Source organism: Nerophis ophidion, linkage group LG12, assembly GCF_033978795.1.
Source record: "Nerophis ophidion isolate RoL-2023_Sa linkage group LG12, RoL_Noph_v1.0, whole genome shotgun sequence".
Taxonomy (NCBI): Eukaryota; Metazoa; Chordata; class Actinopteri; order Syngnathiformes; family Syngnathidae; genus Nerophis; species Nerophis ophidion.
The window spans coordinates 28871889-28895261 of NC_084622.1; the positions used below are offsets into that span (position 1 = coordinate 28871889).

At 40.0% G+C, this 23373-nt stretch overlaps 2 protein-coding genes across 6 annotated transcripts in view; both read right to left on the minus strand.

Moving 5' to 3' along the window:
* The window catches only part of LOC133563252 (unconventional myosin-Va-like), a 34527-nt gene extending 25411 nt beyond the window's left edge, over positions 1-9116 (minus strand). For 2 of the 4 annotated variants that reach the window (XM_061917278.1, XM_061917277.1), the window contains exons 1-9: positions 8942-9116; positions 8533-8643; positions 4135-4306; positions 2711-2855; positions 2473-2629; positions 2136-2279; positions 1944-2025; positions 1756-1863; positions 32-138 (exon numbers count right to left, since the gene is read on the minus strand). In XM_061917278.1, coding sequence (XP_061773262.1) covers positions 32-138; positions 1756-1863; positions 1944-2025; positions 2136-2279; positions 2473-2629; positions 2711-2855; positions 4135-4306; positions 8533-8643; positions 8942-8968 — 1053 coding nt within the window. In that variant the 5' untranslated portion in view covers positions 8969-9116. Of the gene's footprint in view, positions 1-31; positions 139-1755; positions 1864-1943; positions 2026-2135; positions 2280-2472; positions 2630-2710; positions 2856-4134; positions 4307-8532; positions 8644-8941 lie in introns of those variants that run through there. The other 2 variants (XM_061917279.1, XM_061917280.1) reach the window with 2 other exon arrangements.
* A 2579-nt stretch (positions 9117-11695) lies between these two features.
* LOC133563803 (cAMP-regulated phosphoprotein 19-like) lies at positions 11696-16014 on the minus strand. 2 transcript variants are annotated; one of them, XM_061918077.1, is made up of 3 exons: positions 15794-16014; positions 12998-13120; positions 11696-12911 (listed from the first exon to the last, which is right to left on the minus strand). In XM_061918077.1, the coding sequence occupies exons 1-3, from the start codon at positions 16004-16006 to the stop codon at positions 12738-12740; spliced, it is 510 nt and encodes a 169-aa protein (XP_061774061.1). In that variant the 5' UTR covers positions 16007-16014; the 3' UTR covers positions 11696-12737. The 2 variants fall into 2 exon arrangements, with proteins under 2 accessions (XP_061774061.1, XP_061774062.1); XM_061918078.1 differs by having other exon boundaries at positions 15887-15999.
* Between the last annotated feature and the right edge of the window lie 7359 nt (positions 16015-23373).

A 23373-nucleotide genomic window follows, 5' to 3' on the forward strand; every position in this document is an offset into this window, starting at 1 on the left:
TTCTTCCCCAAAAAATACTGTTTGTGTTTACCAAGATGCTGCTGCGGTCCTGAGAATGCTCTTTTACCTCCACATTGCTAAGATGAAGAATAGCTGCCAGAATCTGGTACATTTCCATTTGATGGCTTTCACTGATTCCTAAAAAAAAAAAAGAGCTCAACACACGAGGATGTATCAATAATTGCAGTCAAACTTGTTTTAGTGTGGCAGCCGCGATAATTTTCCAGGCAGAGAAAAGTAGTGTTATACACCTTGTCTAAAGCACCCCCTTATCTCATCAATCCATTTTCTACCGCTTATTCCCTTTGGGGTTGTGAGGGCACTGGTGCCTATCTCAAATAGTTTTTGGACTCCGTGATGCGGCCACAGATATAAACATTTGCAGCAATGATTCCTGATGTGATAGATGGGTATCAGTTTTTGTTATTTAATTATTGCTCTTTTTAGGATAAACTTGTTAAGATATGTATTGCTTTCTTCCTTAACATTTAACTTTAATAATTTAATAAATAAGAGGAATTAAGGAGAATGCTCGTTTGCAGTTTGTATAAACCTACTACGAACAGTCGCATAAGATGGCGTAAGTCATATTATCCCAGCTAACTAGAGTGTCTGCCCTGAGATCGGTAGGTTGTGAGTTCAAACCCCGGCGGAGTCATACCAAAGACTATAAAAATGGGACCCATTACCTCCCTGCTTGGCACTCAGCATTAAGGGTTAGAATTGAGGGTTAAATCACCAAACTGATTCTTGGCCCTGCGATGAGGTGGCGACTTGTCCAGGGTGTACCCTGCCTCCGCCCGATTGTAGCTGAGATAGGCGTCAGCGCCCCCCGCGACCCCGAAAGGGAATAAGCGGTAGAAAATGGATGGATGGATGGATTCCCAGGCGCGACCACAGCTGCTGCCCACTGCTCCCCTCATCTCCCAGAGGGTGATCAAGGGTGATGGGTCAAATGCAGTGAATAATTTCGCCACACCGAGTGTGTGTGTGTGTGTGACAATCATTGGCACTTAAACTTTAACTCAACCTCTTCCTTATTTGTTGTCAAACTTTCAACATATCAGCAAGCAGCAGCTCTCTTTTTCCGCCACCTCAATGAATCGTCACCAGTAATGATGTCTAGTTTCTCATGTTCACAAACTCTTAACGAACCCATCTTCAACTACTGTAAGATCGTCATAGCTTACAGACTCCTTGTGGTGGCCACTTTTGCTGTTTCCTGACTATACTAAGTTAAATCCAGTATTGAAGACATGCTGCGGTATAAAAAATTACTGAAATTCTGAAGCGTAGACTGACATTTCTTTGCCTCTTTTTGTAAAAATATTTTACGCCAAATACACTAATTAACTCAGTAAAAAGCTAATTTACCGTACTAAAAAAGTGCATACTGTATGTACAACATGTAATCGGTTTTGTCAACGCACTTATATGCAACAGTGGTCATTCCATGCAATTCAGACCTGCACCGTCAAGTTCAAACTGGCCACCACACATCTCCATTGATTACAGGGTTATTAACCCATCCATCCATCCATTTTCTACCGCTTATTCCCTTTCGGGGTCGCGGGGGGCGCTGGCGCCTATCTCAGCTACAATCGGGTTATTAACCAATATATTAAAAAACTCTGGATTTCCAACTAATTTCCCAATTTTACACAATGCACTATCGCACAGCCACACTAGCCATGACTTCTGTAAATATGCAAAACGAGTACAGAACCTTCTAGAAATCCAAAGACAAGGACTAACCTAATAGTGACAAAGCTCTCCTAGTACTGCACATTTCCTTGGTATCATCCACTCCATCAATGACTGAATTCTGTCCCTGGTTAGTGCAATGGAAATCATCTGCCCCACCTTGAAACAATCATGTTAGAAAATCAGTGGCAAATATCAGTACAATTACAAGTGTAAAAAACAATGATGAATTCCAATACCTAATTTGAAGGGTTGGAACTCTGGTAAATGTGATGAGGCACATAGTTGATAGAATATGTGATAGTTCCTTTCTCCATGGGTCTGATATCACAACAAGCAAATACTTTTGTTCCACAATACATCATCTAGAAGCACGCTGCTAAAGGTGCCTGTCAACATAGTAGTGTATATTAATACTGTTAAAAACATACCTGATAAACAACTCTTGATTTTTCTAGTAAATAAGTCCTCATGTGAGCCCCAATTATGCGATGCTTCTTATCAAACCCGATTTCGATGTACTTCCCAAAGCGACTGCTATTGTCATTCCTTGTTGTTTTGGCATTACCAAGAGCCTACAGGACATTCACATAAACCATTCAGTAACCAGACATATACGTGTATTTTTATCATACTGTTCTCTAAAGAATCCAGTGTATATCTACATATGTTGTGTCATTCAATATCTTTGGAAAGAAATACATTTTGATGCAGCTTTTACATAACTGTATAGCACATTACTACGTACTATGCAGTATTAAACGTTACCTCCATGATAGGATTGGAGGCCAAGACTCTCTCCTCAATATTCGCCTCACCAGAGAGGCCGCTGACTGTAGCAAAGTAACGCATGGCATACTTTGCAGAAACAGTTTTGCCTGCTCCCGACTCACCACTCACAATTATAGACTGGTTCTGTTGATCTCTGCATGAAAAGATGGGAGACAATTAAACATGTTTAATAATTTTGCAGTTAAAAGACAAAATAACTGGAATAGGGGACAACCTGGCCATCTGCTTGTATGCTTCCTCTGCCACTGCAAATATATGGGGGTCCATGTCCGCCATGTTCTGCCCATTGTAGGCATGGATGATGTCAGCCTCATAAATGGGCAGACTCTCATAAGGATTGACGGCGACAAGAACAATGCCTGTATTTTTGAACAGAGAAAAATCTCACTGATTTTAAATGAAAATGTCGCACAATATTGCTATAATTTTACTCTACAGGCCAAAATGTAAAAAAAAAAACACACAAGAGCTATATGAAAAATTGACAAAATAATCACACTCAGTTTTGAGAGGTATTACAGACAACTGCCAACTGTTTTCATCAGCATGTGTTAAATGTGTGCAACTCCTGGTTGACATTTCTGGTACATTAACATGGATTTTACATAAGTGGTAGGTGTTTTATCAATACTAGCACTTATTGTGTTGTTGTTTTAATTCAAATCTTAACTTTAAAACCAACATAGCAACATACCTCATACTGTAGTGTTGCCATAACACTTTGCACTACATTGGCACTCAATCTATATATATTGTATATACCAGTGTATTAGTTCTCTCTCTTAATTTTTATTTAAATATATATATTTTTAAATGCAACACAAATGTCTTGTCTGTGCATCGGGGCTGGCAGATCATCCACTATTTTGTTTTTCTAAATTGCAATGACAAAAAAGTCTATTTTATTCTATCTGTATACCATTATTATCAATAGTAGTAGTTGTATCAGTATTATAAAACGTATTTCAATAGATATGACTACAACTTTTTCATTATTCATTACAACAATTATATAAAACATTTTTTTAAAGTATATTTGTTGATTAGGGAGTTAGGTACTGTATATAATCATTAGTTTAAAATATGGTTCCTCTCTTTTTAAGCCCTAAACATACAGTATATGTTATAATGGGTAAAAGTGTAAATGTGTTCAGACACATTGAGCTTTTGCAGACTAGTCATTATTCAACTATTTTGTGTAGCTAATTAACGGCACAAGAATATAAAAAACAGAGCCGTTTTTTATGTTGCCGCGTAGTTGAACACACTGCTAACTACAACCTCAATATTAAGCATATTATTCAATGTTTAATTAATACAATTTTAATTCAAAACACCATTATTATCTTTGTGAAAGTAAAATTTCTGAAAATATTGTGCGACTATTATTCAATGTTTAATTAGTAAAATTTTAATTCAAAACACCATTATTATCTTTGTGAAAGTAACATTTTTGAAACAGCTTTTGTATTGGATCTCATTGGACGAAATGGCCTGTGAGAGTAAGCAAGAAGCGTATGTTCTTTTAAGAGCAGCCTGCAGCATAACAATCAGCTTAATACAGTGAGTTTCACTGAACAGGACTCCAAAGTCTACAGTGACGGAGATAGTGTGACCCGAACAGATGACGCTTGTTACCACAGTATGTGTAGATCAACTTGGAGTCGATGAAGCGCACTTTGATGTTGTGTAAGACTGCCGGCTCATTGAGGTAGCTGAGCGCTGTGAGGTCATTTTCCCCCACCAGGATATTGGGGTTTCTTAGTGGTGGGAGATTGTGTGTTCGGGGGTCTACTTTGTACTGCACCTCCTATGGAAGCACAAGACACAATGAGTTTGAGTTTATTTGGAACATGCATGCATACGACATAATACATCACAATTTCCAATTTCTCTATTCAACAAGTTCAAAAAGGAGTAGGAAGAAGCAGAGCTTATTTAATCCTACCCTTTTTCCTTTACATAGCAGTTGCTAACACTTTTGTTCACTTCCTGTTCTCAATTTATTCACAATACACTCCATAAGTAATAACATTAAAAATAAATAAACAATAATTAGTGAAGGAAGTTATATTTCATATGGTGAAATAAAATAAATTTACAATATCTAGAAAATGAATGGATGGATGGAATAAATTTTGAATCTTTATCATAGTTCTTTTTCTTTGTGCTTTGCAAACAATAAGTTTGAAGAGTTTCTGGAATTGGATCATATTACTACTTTGTTTGATTTATTTGCTTAATCCATTCCATAATTTAATTCCACATACTGATATACAGTACTGTACTAAAGGTCTTAAGTATTGTACGTGGTTAGAGTGTCCGCCCTGAGATTGGTAGGTTGGGAGTTCAAACCCAGGTCGAGTCATACCAAAGACTATGAAATGGGACCCATTACCTCTCTGCTTGGCACTCAAGGGTTGGAATTGGGGGTTAAATCACCATAAATGATTCCCGGGCACGGCACCACTGCTGCCCACTGCTCCCCTCACTTCCCAGGGGGTGATCAAGGGGATGGGTCAAATGCAGAGGACACATTTCACCACACCTAGTGTGTGTGTGAAAATCATTGGTACCTTTACTTTAACTTAAATAAATTACATTTTTCTCTAAGGTTAAATTTCTCCTCTTTTGTTAAGAATTGTTGGGTAGCAAACTACAGTTTGCTTTGTACATAATTTTAGCTGTTTGCAAATTCACTATGTCGTGGAATTTCAGTATTTCCGATTCAATAAATAAAGAGTTTTTATGTTCTCTATTTCCAACATTATGTATTATTCTAACTTATCATTTTTGCAACACTGTTAATTAATGAAGTGTACTTTTGTAGTTATTAATACTAGCGAGCAGTAGAGAACATGGAGGGATTTTTGGTTTAAAGCTTTATTCATTATTTAAGTGTTTCTTGTCCTTATGTTGTATATTTCTACATGAGATTTTCTGTTCATTTTACCATCAGTCATTATACCTAGACATTTGGGTTTGTTTACTCTTTCAATTTCGATTCCGTCTATTTGTAGTTGTTTTTGACTTTCCCTTCTACTGTTACCGAATAGCATTATTTTAGTTTTACTGAGGTCTAAGGATAGTCTGTTTTTGTCAAACCATCTTTTTAATGTGTTCATTTCTTCTGTTATAGTTTCTGTGTGTTCTCTCCTGAACAAAACGCTGTTGTATCGTCCCCGAATAAAACTAACTTAAAATCTTTAGTAACTTTACAAGTGGCATTTATATAAAGTATGAACAATTTTGGTCCTAGAAATGATCCCTGTGATACACCACAGAATATATTTAGCGTTGTAGATGTTTGTTCGCCTATCTTCACATACTGTTTCCTGTTAGTTAAGTAACTTCTAATCCAGTTTAAGATCAACCCTATGATGCCATACCGATCTAATTTTTTGATTAAAATATTGTGTTTTCTTGTGTCAAAAGCTTTAGTTAGATCAATAAACACTGCTGCTTCACATTTTTAAACATCTATTGTATTGGTAATTTTCTCTGTAACTTCCATTAAAGCCATCTAAGTTGCAATATTAGCTCTGTATACATATTGGTTCTCAGATAGTATTCTATTTTTATTTATGAAACTCTCTAATCTGTTATTGAACAGTTTTTCAATGATTTTAGAAAATTGTGGAAGTAAAGAAACAGGTCTATAATTTGTAAATTGGTCTTATAAATTGGTGCAACTTTAGTTATTTTCACTTTGTTTGGGAATTTGCCTGTTTAAAATGATAACTTACTAATTTACATTAGTGGTCCTGAGATTTCTTCAATAACTTTTTTTTGTTTCCATATCTATTCCATAACATGTAATCATGTATGTATATTAAATGATTTTTAAAACTAAGGCAAGCAAGTAATGTGCTTGTCTTGTGTAAGAAAACTTTAGACTTAAGTTATTACCTGCATGCCCCAACTCGACATGACAGCTGCACTAAAGTCAAATTCCTCACAACTATCACAACTATCCCTTGTCTATGAAGCAAATATGGTGCAATGCATCTTCTTACAGCTTTGCAGAGTTAACCATACGCATTTATTGCGCATCATAAGAATTTTGGGAAAATTAATTTTTTGAGACGATAGTAATAAAAAAAAGTGATTTATAACAAGCATAATGCAGTTTAAAATGTATTTTTTTAATAAAAACAACTTGTTCACACATGAACAGTACCTAATGACTGACTTGTACTTGGTTCGATGCAAATACAACTGTGTGCATCACCAGAAACCCATTACAGTAATCCCTCGTTTATCGTTTTTAATTGGTTTTGTACATGACCGCGAAAAACTAATTTCTGAGAAGTATGAAGGATTCATTAGAAATTTAATATTTTTATAATTACAGCATAAATAACCTGTTTACTACCTTCTAAATAATGTTTTTTAAACTATGAGAGCCATCTACGTAAACATGAAATAACACCCTTTGATAACTTTTACACTATTAATCCAATGTAGTACTGCTACCTGAACCTTAGCCGATCAGTGGCCACGGGCTATGATTGGTTTGATTTCTTGTAGTTGCAATACTACTGTAGTACTATTTCTAATTCATTTAGCAATGTTATGCTTGAAAATAGAATGTCCTCAAAAAAACAAATCACCGATGTAGCGAGGAACGACTGTATTTCAATTACACAGGTAAGAATTAAGTCATATCATGTATTTTTAAGTATTTCATTTCATTAATATGGTCACTTTTTAATAGGAGAAAAGATCTGAAATTTTAACACATTGTATATAAACTTTATTGTATTTATTATGTATGTTGTGACTAACTGTGCCATACTCCAGCAGTAGAAATAATGTTTGGTCACCAGAAGAGTAATCTTTGACAAATTTTGCAATCATACTCATGCAAATCAACACCTACATCACAAAACACAGCACACTGCTCGAGCTTAACATATTTTTACCGATGAAAATAGTCAATATAGTCCATTCCTTCCCCCAACCCTTCTCTCCTTTCTTTTGTAATTCAAGTATTCATTACATTTATGTATAGTTGCATTTGAAGTGATTGCGATGCCGATAAGAGATAATTATTGTCATTCATTATCAATATTGTTTTTTCCATTGGTATTATTGTTCCAGTGTGGTGTTCACTGTGATTACTGCGTTATTACTACTACTTTACCAAATTGTTTTTCTTTATACATTTTTGGTATCATATTTGTATGTAGTATTTGCTGATGTGGGTCCGTCTTTGTTGTTGCTCTCTCTCTTGTCCCCACAATTTCTGCACCAAGCACTAAATATATTTTCAAACACTTAATAAAGTCAAATACCAAAAAGGCACCAGGAAAAATTTCCCACACTTCTCTTTTGTAAAGTAATTCTGCACAGCAGATATGGGCATCTACATGAACAATATGATTTGATTGAGTGGCTGGCTGGACAGAACATCCATCCATCCATTTTCAACCGCTTGTCCCTTTCGGGATCGCGGGAGGTGCTGGAGCCTATCTCAGGTGCTTTTGGGCGTAAGGCGGGGAACACCCTGGAAAAGTCGCCACCTCATCGCAGGGCCAACACAGATAGACAGACAACATTTACACACTAGGGCCAATTTAGTGTTGCCAATCAACCTATCCCCAGGTGCATGTCTTTGGAAGTGGGAGGAAACCGGAGTACCCGGAGAGAATCCACGCAGTCACGGGGAGAACATGCCATCTCCACACAGAAAGATTGAACTCAGGACCTTTGTAGTGTGAGGCACATGCCCTAACCCCAGTGCCACAGGTTTGAAAAAAAAAATTACTTTGATCAATTTAGCTATTTGTATGCTTAAAAATGTTTAATTTTGGGCAAACAATTTGTATGATATACTTATATAAACAACTACATCCGCATTACAGCGAGGGACGACTATTTCCATTGCAAAGAGAAGAATCAAGTCATATTATTACATATTCTTAACTACTTCATTTCATTAATGTGGCCCCTTTTTTTATATGAGAAGAGATCTACACTTTTAACACTTTTTATATCCACTTTAATGTATGTAGCAAGCATGTTGTGACCTACTGTGCCATCCTCCAGCTGTAGGAATAATGTCTGGTCGCCAGAAGTATAATCTTTGACAAGCTTTGCTGACTTCCACACTTCCACGGCATCTGGGAGCCATACACGGGCATGCTGGGGGACAAGTGTCATAGAACCAGGGTCAGAAGTGAAACTATTCCACCTTAATACAGTTGCACAGCAGCCTTAAATGAACAGCTGCAAACAGAATGCAAGTAGCCTGTAAGGCAAAAATACAACAGTCTTAAAGTTACATAACAGCTATATTAAGAGTCAGGCAGACAAAAATAAAGAAAATGATAATTTAATACCCCCATAGGATTAAATGTTTGATAAAAAAAAAACGCATGTAAGTAAAGCAGGTTAGCTTAAATGTCTTACTATATAAAAAAGCAATATAAAATAAGCTTACCTTGGTATAAAGTTCATAGCCTGCCATGACGGTGGAAAATGTGGTAAACGTAAACACACACTCCTCGGAGCTCCTCTACCGAGCAGTAAAACCAGCCTCCACTTGTAGAGACACATTCGCAGGCAATTAATGGCAGCCTCCACCTTTTCCTGTGATGCTGCTTGTGTCCTTTGAGCCAGACATTGCACTTTGGAGTGACAGCTCAGCACCTAAAGAGTGGCTGCAGTGCGCCCTAGTGGTCAAGGGTGGAACTCATTGGTTGAGTTCAAGAAGGTGAACAGAAAGTACATTCAAGTAAGGGCAGTGGTTCTCAACCATTTTTTCAGTGATGTACCCCCTGTGAAATTTTTTTTAATTCAAGTACCCCCAATCAGAGCAAATTATTTTTGGTTGAAAAAAAAAGAGATAAAGAAGTAAAATATAGCACTATGTCACCAGTTTCTGATTTATTAAATTGTTTAACAGTGCAAAATATTTCTCATTTGTAGTGGTCTTTCTTGAACTATTAAGAAAAAAAGGTATAAACATAACTAAAAACTTGTTGAAAAATAAACAAACGATTTATTATAAATAAATATTTCTACACATAGAGGTAATCAACTTAAAGTGCCCTCTTTGGGGATGGCAATAGAGATCAGTCTAGATAAATTAACTTAATTCTACACATTTCTTCAAAAAAAGAAATCTTTAACATCGATATTCATGGAATATGTCCACAAAAAAATCTAGCTGTCAAAACTGAATATGACACTGAACATGTGATCAACTTTAAAACTGCTCAAATTATGTTTAGGGCATCCCAAAACTCTCTACCATCCAATATACAGAACCTATTCCATGATAGAGATGACCACCATAGTTACAGTTTAAGAGGAAACAACAAATTATATTTGCCTAAATTTAGAACAACTTTAAAATCAATGTGCATTTCAGTGCAAGGAATCAGTCTGTGGAAAACTTAGGGGAAAAGTTAAAAAGGTGTTCTAACATGATTCAATTTAAAAAACTGTTTAAAAAAGAAGTACGAGGAGGAAAGAGAGTGATGGGAGAGAGGTGTATGGTCAGAGAGTGTTTGGGCCTGTGTGTGTGTGTATGTGTGTCTGTGTCTTTGTTTATATAGTATTGATCTTGTATTATATTGTTTATGTTAAATGTGGAATGAGTGAGAGGGGTTGGGATATTATAAGCATCTGCTTCATCCAACCCCTTTTCAAGCCTTGCATGATTATCTCTGCCAAAATGTGAAAAAGAAGGGGAAAAAAGTGTTTTCATGTACTGTGCAGGTTTGAAATAAATATTTCAATCGATCAATATTGCATTGTTGCATTTCTTTTCACAGTTTATGAACTTACTTCAACAAAATATGAATGTATTATTCCATCCATCCATCCATCCATTTTCTACCGCTGGTGCCTATCGCAGCTACAATTATAAAATATTTTTGAATTGTTCCTATCTATAGAATTAAAAAAAAAAAAATCTCACTTACCCGTTGGTATACCTTCCAGTACCCCAAGGGGTACACGTACCCCCATTTGAGAACCACTGAAGTAGGTTATCATACTACTATTGATCTAATCACTGTAATAATGCTCATTGTCAATAATGTGTTAGTACTGTCTAATTTACTAATTTGTTTTATGAATACTGCATTGTATCATATTTGTGTATACCAGGGGTGTCAAACTCATTTTAGATCGGGGGCCACATGAAGAAAAATCTACTCCCAAGTGGGCAGGACTGGTAAAATCATGGCACGCTAATTTAATAAGGACATCAGATTGCTTTCTTTGTTTAAAAATAGAACAAGCACATTCTGAAATTGTTGTTGGGATTTTTTTTACACTTACATGTTGCGGTTAATAGTATTCTATCTTTGTCGTTATTTAGATTTTCTGAGTAAATTATGCGACGACTTGTCCCTGGTGTACCCCGCCTTCTGCCCGTATGCAGCTGAGATAGGCTCCATAGACCAAAAGGGACAAGCGGTAGAAAATGGATGGATGGATTGAAAATGAACAGCAACCGACTGATGAACATTATCACATAATTTATTCATCCATCCATTTTCTACCGCTTGTCCCTATTGGGTTGCGAGGGCTGCTGAAGCCAAACTCAGCTGAATTCTGGCGGAAGGCAGTGTACACCCTGGACAAGTCTCCTCCTCATCACAGCTAGACAGACAACATTCACACGCCAAATTAGTGTTGCCAATCAACCTATCCCCAGGTGCATGTTTTTGGAGGTGGGAGGAAGCCAGAGTACCCGGAAGGAACCCACACAGTCACAGGGAGAACATGCAAACTCCACACAGAATAAAATATCAAAATCAAATTACAGTATGTTATCTATGTAGTTTGATCATTTTCCTAGACTGATGTACTAACATCATGTGGTTTATTTTGTGCATATGAAGCATCATCTACAAAGAATTGATATTGCGACATCCAGTGGACACATTGAGAACTGCAGTTTCTTTCATTCAAAAATGTCAGGTTAATATTTTTATACTAAGCAAACTCATCCCGCGAGCCAAATACCAGCTCGCGGGCTGTACGTTTGACCCCCCCCCCCCCCCCCGCCCTGGTGTATACGGCTTACTGATGTAATTCTGTTGTCTCTTGCTGTCTTGTCTAACATGCATGTTTTAGGTATGCACGAAGAAACTGTTGCAACAGGAGGAAACCCATGCAAATGTCGCAAAGAAATGTTCCGATAGAGATTTTAAACCCAGCAAATGAAGCACTTACAAGCTATAATGCAAAACTATTTTATTTACAAAACAAATGGCACAGTGATGGCTGCACATGCATACCCCAGACACATACAGGAGGTTTCCTTCCATTAAAATCCTTAACAATTCATGTGAACCAGTGGCTAGATACACAAGTCTTACTTATAGCAAATATTGCTGAAGAACATTGGTTCACGTCATTTAAGGCCATTCTGGAGCAGAAGTCAGGATGAGATGGAAACCACAGTCATTGACAGCCATTAAAATTCTATCAACAAACAGATTGTAAGTACTTTGGAAGCGTACATGAACATTTTAAGTGGGCTTGCCAGAAAAAATGAAGGCCATTTGAACTAACATTTTTCCAACACGTGAACATCATTTCTTAAAAAATGTAACTGAGCAAATTGAATGTAGATTATATGTTCCCTATATTAAGTATTGTGACACAATGCTACTATTGTATAAGCAAAAGTGAGGACAACTGCACTTATATTCAACAAGGGGTATATATTTTTTACTACTATTGTATTTTATTGGTCAAAATACTATGCCAAAATAAGGCAGCACACATTCCGTCCTCGTTTCAAGTGCAAGCAAACATATGAATCAAATTACATTGTATGAGCTTGAAAAACATTTTTGAATTTGTGTGCTGGATGACAAAAGTCTAAATTTGGTGTCTGAGTGGCCATTTCTCTCTGTTGTGTGTGTGGTTTGGAACTTTTTCAAAAAGGATGCATTCTGGGGTAAAAACAATGGAAATGTTGAAAGCAAGTAGCTTATACTGAGTGGTTAGAACGGTAATAAGTGAATTATATTTATATATAGCGCTTTTCTCTAGTGACTCAAAGCGCTTTACATAGTGAAACCCAATATCGAAGTTCCATTTAAACCAGTGTGGGTGGCCCTGGGAGCAGGTGGGTAAAGTGTCTTGCCCAAGTACACAACGGCAGTGACTAGGATGGCCAAAGCGGGAAACGAACCTGGAACCATCAAGTTGCTGGCACGGCCGCTCTACCAAACGAGCTATACCGAGCTATAATAAAGCTACAAAAACACTCATCGCTCAGCCAGTTTGCTTGTCGCAATAGAGGTCTTTCTCTGAGGCAGGTCCTGAGGTGTCGGGATGTGACCACCTGTGATCTGAGCCTTCTCTGTTGGGGCTAATGGCAAGTGTTTATTCTTCATTTTGGCCTTGGCCATGTTGTAATCGCCAGAATCAAAATACTTTAGCTGCACAAACAAGAAAAGGAATAATCGTGAAATTGGATGATATTTAAATGAGAAGAAGATTGACAAATGTAATCCAAAAAACAAACCCCTTTCTGAAGTCGTTTTCTCAGAAAATCTGAACCTCCCGGTCTAGCTCCAAGATTGGGATGCATGACCTTTATCTTGGCTTCTTCTGCTTTCTCTGTACTGACAACTTTGTCATCCATTTCCTGTTGAAAGAAAAAAAAAAGTGTGGCAAGTGAAAAATTACTTATTTACATCAATTATTCCCAGAAAAGTACACAAACAGGTCATAATGTTAATGCGAACAGTGGCGAAAGTGTCAGCTATAATATTTGGGGCGGCATAGCTCTGTTGGTAGAGAGGCCGTGCCAGCAACTTGAGGGTTCCAGGTTCGATTCCCGCTTTTGCCATCCTGGTCACTGCCGTTGTGTCCTTGGGCAAGACACTTTACCCACCTACACTAGGTTGAATGTAATTTAGAATAGAAAGTACTTAATTGATCCCTGGGGGAAATTCAGCACCACAGTTCGCTCACAATAGACAATAATAAATTATATACATACATATACATATACATATATATACATATACATACATATATATATATATATATATATATATATATTATAATTATATTCTGCATATATTCTACATTTAAGTGCAGTCAAGATAGAACATGTAAAGCGCTCTGAGTCACCAGAGAAAAGCGGTATGTAAATCTAAATTCACTTCACTATTTTAGATGCTCTGATTGATTGATTGAGAAGTTTGACATCTTAAAGAATTTAATTCATGTAATGCTTTAAAAAGGCAAATGGATGGCACAAAAAGCCAAAAGTTTGGTTTCCACTGTGGTCCATTAAATATTAATCACATTTGATGATTCAATAATAAAAGATATACAGTATAACCTGTAACATCCATCCATCCTTTTAATACCGCTTATTCCCTTTGGGGTCGCTGGTGCCAATCTCAGCTACAATCGGGCGGAAGGCGGTGTACACCCTGGACAAGTCCCCACCTCATCGAAGGGCCAACACAGATAGACAACATTTACACACTAGGGCCAATTTAGTGTTGCCATTTAACCTATCCCCAGGTGCATGTCTTTGGAGGTGGGAAAAAGCCAGAGTACCTGGAGGGAACCCACGCAGTCACGGGGAGAACATGCAATCCCCACACAGAAAGATCCCTAGCCCGGGATTGAACCCGGGACTACTCAGCACCTTCGTACTGTGAGGCAGACGCACTAACCCCTCTTCCACCGTGCTGCCCTAACCTGTAACATGTACAGTGGGGCAAAAAAGTATTTAGTCAGCCACCGATTTTGCAAGTTCTCCCACTTAAAATGATGACAGAGTTCTGTAATTTTCATCATAGGTACACTTCAACTTTGAGACAGAATGTGAAAAAAAAAATCCAGGAATTCACATTGTAGGAATTTAAAAAAATTTATTTGTAAATTATGGTGGAAAATAAGTATTTGGTCACCTATACAAAGCTCTCACTGATGGAAGGAGGTTTTGGCTCAAAATCTCACGATACATGGCCCCATTTATTCTTTCCTTAACACAGATCAATCGTCCTGTCCCCTTAGCAGAAAAACAGCCCCCAAGCATGATGTTTCCACCCCCATGCTTCACAGTAGGTCTGGTGTTCTTGGTATGCAACTCAGTATTCTTCTTCCTCCAAACACGACAAGTTGAGTTTATACCAAAATGGATACATGGATGATACAGCAGAGGATTGGGAGAATGTCATGTGGTCAGATGAAACCAAAATATAACTTTTTGGTATAAACTCAGCTCGTCTTGTTTGGAGGAAGAAGAATATTGAGTTGCATCCCAAGAACACCAAACCTACTGTGAAGCATGGGGGTGGTAACATCATGCTTTGGGGCTGTTTTTCTGCTAAGGGGACAGGACGATTGATCCGTTTTAAGGAAAGAATTTCTGTGTGGAGTTTGCATGTTCTCCCCGTGAATGCGTGGGTTCCCTCCGGGTATTCCGGCTTCCTCCCACTTCCAAAGACATGCACCTGGGGATAGGTTGATTGGCAACACTAAAATTGGCCCTAGTGTGTGAATGTGAGTGTGAATGTTGTCTGTCTATCTGTGTTGGCCCTGCGATGAGGTGGCGACTTGTCCAGGGTGTACCCCGCCTTCCGCCCGATTGTAGCTGAGATAGGCGCCAGCGCCCCCCGCGACCCCGAAAGGGAATAAGCGGTAGAAAATGGATGGATGGATGGATGAATGGTGCCATGTATCGTGAGATTTTGAGCCAAAACCTCCATCCATCAGTGAGAGCTTTGAATGGTTGACCAAATACTTATTTTCCACCATAATTTACAAATAAATTCTTTAAAATTCCTAGATTTTTCTTTTCACATTCTGTCTCTCCCAGTTGAAGTGTACATATGATGAAAATTACAGACCTCTGTCATCATTTTAAGTGGGAGAACTTGCACAATTAGTGGCTGACTAAATACTTTTTTGACCCACTGTATATAAATGTTTGTTGTTGTTGTTTTGAATTAAACTGTTATGTGTATATACAAAATTACGTTAAACAATTGATAAATTATGTACATATACACAATATACATGTCAGGGGATTTGAAAAAATATATATACAAAAAAATGGGGTTTGGAGGGTGTATACACTATGTACATGACTATGCACATGTTGCCTCCAAAGCTTCCATGAGGTAACTCCTTTTACTTTGTCAAACATAATAACTACTTAATTTATGTTTTTCAAGAGGAAGCCAAAAATAGGGCGTCCATGTCGCTCCTTTGTACAGGGCTTTAGCGTCCTTCGTGCTAACCTCACGTGGTTCCATTCACTAGCCTGGTAAATTGTGTTTACAACATAACTCACCCGCTCTTCTTCCATAGTCATGGCTCCTTCGGCCAACTCTGACATTTTCGAACTTAAAATGTGGCCTGTTGCAGAGAAAGGAGAAGGTCCTACCTGCACCAGGGGTGCGGGATCATGGATGAAAGAGTGCCGCACCTCTACTGTCGACCACTTGCAAATTAAATTGAGACTCAGCTCCAAATTCGTACTGCGCATGCGCACGACAACTGCCATCTTGGCATATTTACGGTATGCCGTAAGAGTCAAAACGTATTAGAACCTTGCTCGAACATGCAATAAAAGGGGATCAGTTCATGTTTGATGATGCAATTACGTGGTTTTAAATTGCTGTATGGTAGTGATATAATTTATACAAATTGATTGTATAAATCCGGGGTTCTCAAACCACCTCAGAATAAAACTTGGCTGTCCAAGTACCACCTTCCATCCATCCATCCATTTCCTACCGCTTGTCCCATTCCGGGTCGCTGTGGGTGCTGGAGCCGACCTCAGCTGCATTCGGGCGGAAAAGTAAAGTCAAAGTACCAATGATTGTCACACGCACTCTTGGTGTGGCGAAATTATTCTCTGCATTTGACACATCACCCTTGATCACCCCCTGGGAGGTGAGGGGAGCAGTAGGCAGCAGCAGTGCCGCGCCCGGGAATCGTTTTTGGTAATTTAACCCCCTATTCCAACCCTTGATGCTGAGGGCCAAGCAGGAAAGGAATGGGTCCCCTTTTTATAGTCTTTGGTATGACTCGGCCGGGGTTGAACTCATAACCTACCGATCTCAGGGCGGACACTCTAACCACTAGGCCACTGATTTTTGACCGATATTAAACTACAATAGCGTCGTCGGCCTTTAGTATTCATTCAGGCAGAGGTTTTATATAACAAGTACATTTATATATATATTTATAAAATTATAACAAGTATATAAATATACTGTTGCTCCTTCACATCGAGAGGAGCCAGATGAGGTGGTTCGGGCATCTGGTCATGATGCCACCTGAACGCCTCCCTAGGGAGGTGTTTAGGGCACGTCCGACCAGTAATTGGCCACGGGGAAGACCCAGGACATGCTGGGAAGACTATGTCCCTCCGGCTGGCCTGAGAACGCCTCGGGAGCTGGAGGAAGTGGCTGAGGAGAGAGAAGTCTGGGCTTCCCTGCTTAGGCTGCTGCCCCCGCGACACGACCTCGGATAAGCGGAAGAATATGGATGGATGGATGGAAGTATATTTATTATTTTTGTCACTGTATTTGAACAGTAACACTGTGTTTAAGTTAAATTCCAAACAATTGTCACACGTTGGGTGTGGAGAAACTTGTCCTCTGCATTTGACCCATCCCCAAACTCCCCCCCTGGGAGATGAGGGGAGCAGTGAGCAGCAGCGGTGGTGCTCTCGAGAACCATTTGGTGATTCAACCCCCAATTCCAACACTTAATGCTAAGTGCCAAGCAGGGAGGGAATGGGTCCCATTGTTGTTGTTTATGGTATGACTTGGCCGGGATTTGAACACACAACCTCCCAGTCTCAGGGCGAATACTCTAACCACAAAGCCACTCAATTGGTATTTGAAAATAGAAAATTAAAACATAGTACTTTAAACAAGTGATTCTTTGGCGTGCCACTAAAGTTTTAGAATCACTGGTAAAAAATGTTTGCTTTTTTTTTTTACCTAAAACCTTTATCCTGTGTTTTTTTTTTGTAATAATTGTGGTCGTCAAATTTAAGACAAAATCATGTCATTCAATGATCTAAAACAGTTTTAAGTAAAACGTGTCTGTCCCTGGTAGGGTCTAATAGTTCAAACTTGGCTCTCCAAGCACATCTTCCATCCACCTATCCATTTTCTACCGCTTGTCCCGTTCGGGGTCGCTGGGTGTGCTTGAGCCTATCTCAGCTGCATTCGGGCGGAAAAGTACCACCTTAATGACCTATATTAAAATACAAAAGTTTTGTCGGCCTTAGTATTAATTAAAAACAAGGCAGAGGTTTAATTTAACAAGTATATTTATTATTTTGGTCACTGTGTTTGAACAGTAACAATGTGTTTAAGTTAAAGTCCCAACAATTGTCACCCATACACCGGGTGTGATGAAACTTGTCCTCTGGATTTGACCCATCCCGAAGTTCATCTCCTGGGAGAGAAGGAGAGCAGCGGGCAGCAGCGGTGGCCGCACACGGGAAACATTTGGTGATTTAACCCCCAATTCCAACCCTTGATGCTGAGTGCCAAGCAGGGAGGCAACGGGTCCCATTTTTTGTAGTCTTTGATATGTCTTGGCTGGGATTTGAACTCACAACCTCCCCATCTCAGAGCAGGTACTCTAACCACAAGGCCACTGAGTTGGTACTTGATTATGGAAAAATTAGACACTGTACTTTCATCAAGTGATTCTTTGGCGCGCCACTACAGTTTTAGAATCACTGGTAAAAAATGTTTGCTTTTTTTTTACCTAAAACCTTTATCCTGTGTTTTTTTTGTAATAATTGTGGTCGTCAAACTTAAGACAAAATCATGTTATTCCATCCATCCATTTTCTACCGCTTATTCCCTTTTGGGGTCGCGGGGGGCGCTGGCGCCTATCTCAGCTACAATTGGGCGGAAGGCGGGGTACACCCTGGACAAGTCGCCAACTCATCGCAGGGCCAACACAGATAGACAGACAACATTCACGCTCACATTCACACACTAGGGCCAATTTAGTGTTGCCAATCAACCTATCCCCAGGTGCATGTCTTTGGAGGTGGGAGGAAGCCGGAGTACCCGGAGGGAACCCACGCATTCACGGGGAGAACATGCAAACTCCACACAGGAAGATCCCGAGCCTGGATTTGAACCCAGGACTGCAGGAACTTCGTATTGCGAGGCAGACGCACTAACCCCTCTGCCACCGTGAAGCCCATCATGTTATTCAATGATCTAAAACAGTTTTAAGTAAAAAGTGTCTGGCCCTGGTAGGATCTGGTGTGAAACTCATTTTAGAACGGGGGCCACATGGAGAAAAATCTACTCCCAAGTGGGCCGGACTGGTAAAAATACAGCACGATAACTTCAAAATAAAGACAACTTCAGATTAATTTATCTGTTTAACAAGCACATTATGAAATTGTACAAATCATCATGTTGTTGTTTTTTTACAATTACATGTTGTGGTAAATAGTACATATACTTTATTTGTCGTTATTTATATTTTCTGAATAAACTGTGTGATAATATTCATCAGTCAACTCATCGGTGTTAATTTTCAATCCATCAAGATTAAAAAAAAGTACATCAAAATCAAATTACAAAATTACAGGATGTTATTTTTGTACTTTGATCATTTTCCTTGACTGATGTACTAACATCATGTTGTTATTTTGTACATATGTAGCATCTACAAAGATACAAAAAAAATGCTATTGCGACATCCAGTGGACACATTTAGAACAGCAGTTTCTTTCATTCAAAAATCTCAGGTTATTTTTTATACTTAGCAAACTCATCCCGCGGGCCGGGTGTCAAACGGTAGTTGCTTAAATTTGCAGTATATCCAGATTAATGCAGGTTTTGCACAGTATCATCACTCGTTGGGTAACTGCAGACACAGCTGCAAGGCAAGTGAAATGATTGCAAAAACGCTTATAGTCTGGCACCACTACCCTTTAAAGCTTTTTATTCAAAAACTGTATACGCATACATATACACGTGTACATATATATACACATATCTATCTATCTATCTATCTATCTATCTATCCATCTATATATATATATATATATACATATATATACATATACAGTATATATATATATATTCATATATATATATACAAACACATATAAAAAAAAAATTCCCAAGATGGCGCCGCTGTAGTGGCTGCTGTTGGCAGGAGCTCTGTGCTCTTGTGTCATCCTTTTCTGTTTCCCTCTTGTTTTCATGTGTTATTATATATATATATATATATATGTATATATATATATATATATATATATATATATATATATATATATATATATATATATATATATATATATATATATATATATATATATATATATATATATATATATATATATATATATATATATATATATATTGTATTTATTTTTTATTTTTTGCCTTTTTGTCCGGGACCCTTTGGGACTGTGTGACAAGGGCTGGCACTTTCGTGACCTGTACTGTGCTTTTTGTGGACTTCTGGATCTGCCTCCCGGGGAACCTAGTGGCCATGGAGACCAGCTGCTGGTCTCTGCTACACCAGAGTCAGTTTGGAGAGACTGGAGGAGATACGGATGAAGAGACAGGGCTGCGGAGCTGGCTCTGAGCGCTGGGACGGACAAGCTTCACGTGTCTTGGCTGAATGAGCAGGTATCGGACACCTCAGTCTTCTTGGACACATCCTCGCTCATCCATGCGGACTGGACACTGGCCGAGAGTTGGTTGGCAGCCGAGAGTGGAGTCGGCTCTCTTGGTTGCTTTGTTGGGTCTGCTCCTGTCTCTGGCCATGCTCTCTCCACCCCAGCAGACGATGGCGTGGAACACCGCAGAGGCCACCACAGTGGATATGTTTCTTTTTTTTTTTTCTTTTTTTTTTTTCCAAGATGGCGCTGCTGTAGTGGCTGCTGTAGGCAGGGGTTCTGTGCTCTTGTGTCATCCTTTTGTGTTTCCCTCTTGTTTTCATGTGGTATTATATTTTTTTGCATTTTGGTCCGGGACCCTTTGGGACTGTGTGACAAGTTGTGGCACTTTCGTGACCTGTACTGTGCTTTTTGTGGACTTCTGGATCTGCCTCCCGGGAACCTAGTGGCCATGGAGACCAGCTGCTGGTCTCTGCTACACCAGAGTCAGTTTGGAGAGACTGGAGGAGATACGGATTAAGAGACAGGGCTGCGGAGCTGGCTCTGAGCGCTGGGACGGACAAGCTTCACGTGTCTTGGCTGAATGAGCAGGTATCGGACACCTCAGTCTTCTTGGACACATCCTCGCTCATCCATGCGGACTGGACACTGGCCGAGAGTTGGTTGGCAGCCGAGAGTGGAGTCGGCTCTCTTGGTTGCTTTGTTGGGTCTGCTCCTGTCTCTGGCCATGCTCTCTCCACCCCAGCAGACGATGGCGTGGAACACCGCAGAGGCCACCACAGTGGATATGTTTCTTTTTTTTTTTTCTTTTTTTTTTTTCCAAGATGGCGCTGCTGTAGTGGCTGCTGTAGGCAGGGGTTCTGTGCTCTTGTGTCATCCTTTTGTGTTTCCCTCTTGTTTTCATGTGGTATTATATTTTTTTGCATTTTGGTCCGGGACCCTTTGGGACTGTGTGACAAGGGGTGGCACTTTCGTGACCTGTACTGTGCTTTTTGTGGACTTCTGGATCTGCCTCCCGGGAACCTAGTGGCCATGGAGACCAGCTGCTGGTCTCTGCTACACCAGAGTCAGTTTGGAGAGACTGGAGGAGATACGGATTAAGAGACAGGGCTGCGGAGCTGGCTCTGAGCGCTGGGACGGACAAGCTTCACGTGTCTTGGCTGAATGAGCAGGTATCGGACACCTCAGTCTTCTTGGACACATCCTCGCTCATCCATGCGGACTGGACACTGGCCGAGAGTTGGTTGGCAGCCGAGAGTGGAGTCGGCTCTCTTGGTTGCTTTGTTGGGTCTGCTCCTGTCTCTGGCCATGCTCTTTCCACCCCAGCAGACGATGGCGTGGAACACCGCAGAGGCCACCACAGTGGATATGTTTCTTTTTTTTTTTTTCTTTTTTTTTTTTCCAAGATGGCGCTGCTGTAGTGGCTGCTGTAGGCAGGGGTTCTGTGCTCTTGTGTCATCCTTTTGTGTTTCCCTCTTGTTTTCATGTGGTATTATATTTTTTTGCATTTTGGTCCGGGACCCTTTGGGACTGTGTGACAAGGGGTGGCACTTTCGTGACCTCTGTGGTGCTTTTTTTGTGGACTTCTGGATCTGCCTCCCGGGAGCCTTTTGGCCATGGAGACCAGCTGCAGGGTCTCTGCTACACCAGAGTCTGTTTGGATGTACTGGAGGAGATGCGGATGAGGGGACAGGACCGTGGAGCTAGCACTGAGCTACTGGGACGGAGAGGCTTCGCGGTGTCTTGGCTGGGCGAGCAGGTGTCGGACACCTCAGTCACCTTGGACGTATCCTCGCTCATCCATGCGGACTGGACATTGGCCGAGAGTGGAGTCGGCTGTCTTGGTTGCCTTGTTGGGTCTGCTTCTGTCTCTGGCCATGCTCCCTCCACCCCAGCAGACGATGGCGTGGAACACCGCAGAGGCCACCACAGTGGATATGTTTATTTTACATTTTATTCATAGCTGTATGTAGAAGTGTCTGGTTGTATCTGCTGCTTTAATGTCTTTAATGTCCTCTGTGTTCTTTGATGTTTCCCTCTTACACAAATGGAAGAGGAATGTGTACTATGGCTATGAGTTGTTGTTTTCTTTTCTTTTTCCCTTGGCCTCAGTCTGTACCCCCACTCCAGGGCCTAGGCTAAGACCGATTTTTTAATTTTATTTTAATCTTCTATTTCCCCCCCCCCCACCCCCCTTGTTTACCTGTATGTCATCTTTTTTGTAAGGGGCGCTGGAAGCCGGCAGACCCGTCAGCGATCCTGTTCTGTCTCCCTGTAATGTTTGTCTGATCTTGAATGGGATTGTGCTGAAAATTGTAATTTTCCTGAAGGAACTCTCCTGACGGAATAAATAAAGTATTATCTATCTATCTATCTATCGTTTACTTTTTATTCATAGCTGTATGTAGAAGTGGCTGGTTGTATCCGCTGCTTTAATGTCTTTCATGTCCTTTGTTTTCTTTGATGTTTCCCTCTTACACACATGTAAGAGGGATGTTTACTATGGCTATGAGTTGTTTTTTTTCCTTGGCCTCAGTCTGGACCCCCTCTCCAGATGCCCAGGCTTAGAGAGATTTTTTAAATTTTATTTTAATCTTTTATCCCCCTAGCATGAAGGACAAGATGAGACTGGCGCCCAGAACGCCTCTTCAGAAGAGTCTCACCAGATTGAAGCTGTACAACAGTGAGTGGATGAACTCGCTGGGGTTGTACAGCACACAGTGTGTCATTAGGGGCAGAACTCACAAGCTGGACTTTGAGGTTGTGCATACAGGCCAAAGGCCCTTGCTTTCGGGGGAGACATGTGAGAGACTAGGCCTGATACGATTCACCATTCCTGAGGAGCTAAATAAAGTGGAACACTGCAGGATGGGAGACCTGACCAAAGAGTGTCTCATCAACACATACCACGACGTGTTCACCAGCCCAGTCGAGTCCCTGCCTGGTGATGTTCACTTTGAGCTGGACTGCAGTGTGGCGCCTGTGCAGTGTGCCCCCAGGAATGTTCCAGTGGCCCTCAAGGCAGCTGTTAAAGCACAGCTCGATCAATACGAAAAGGATGGACATTTAACCACAGTCACACAGCCCACAGACTGGATTAGCAATCTGGTCATAGTGAAAAAAACGGAAAAATTGAGACTATGCATTGACCCAAAGCCACTCAACCGAGCCCTGAAACGGTCCCACTACCTCATGCCCACTTTAGATGATGTGTTGTACAAGCTGCCAAAGGCGCGTATATTCATGCT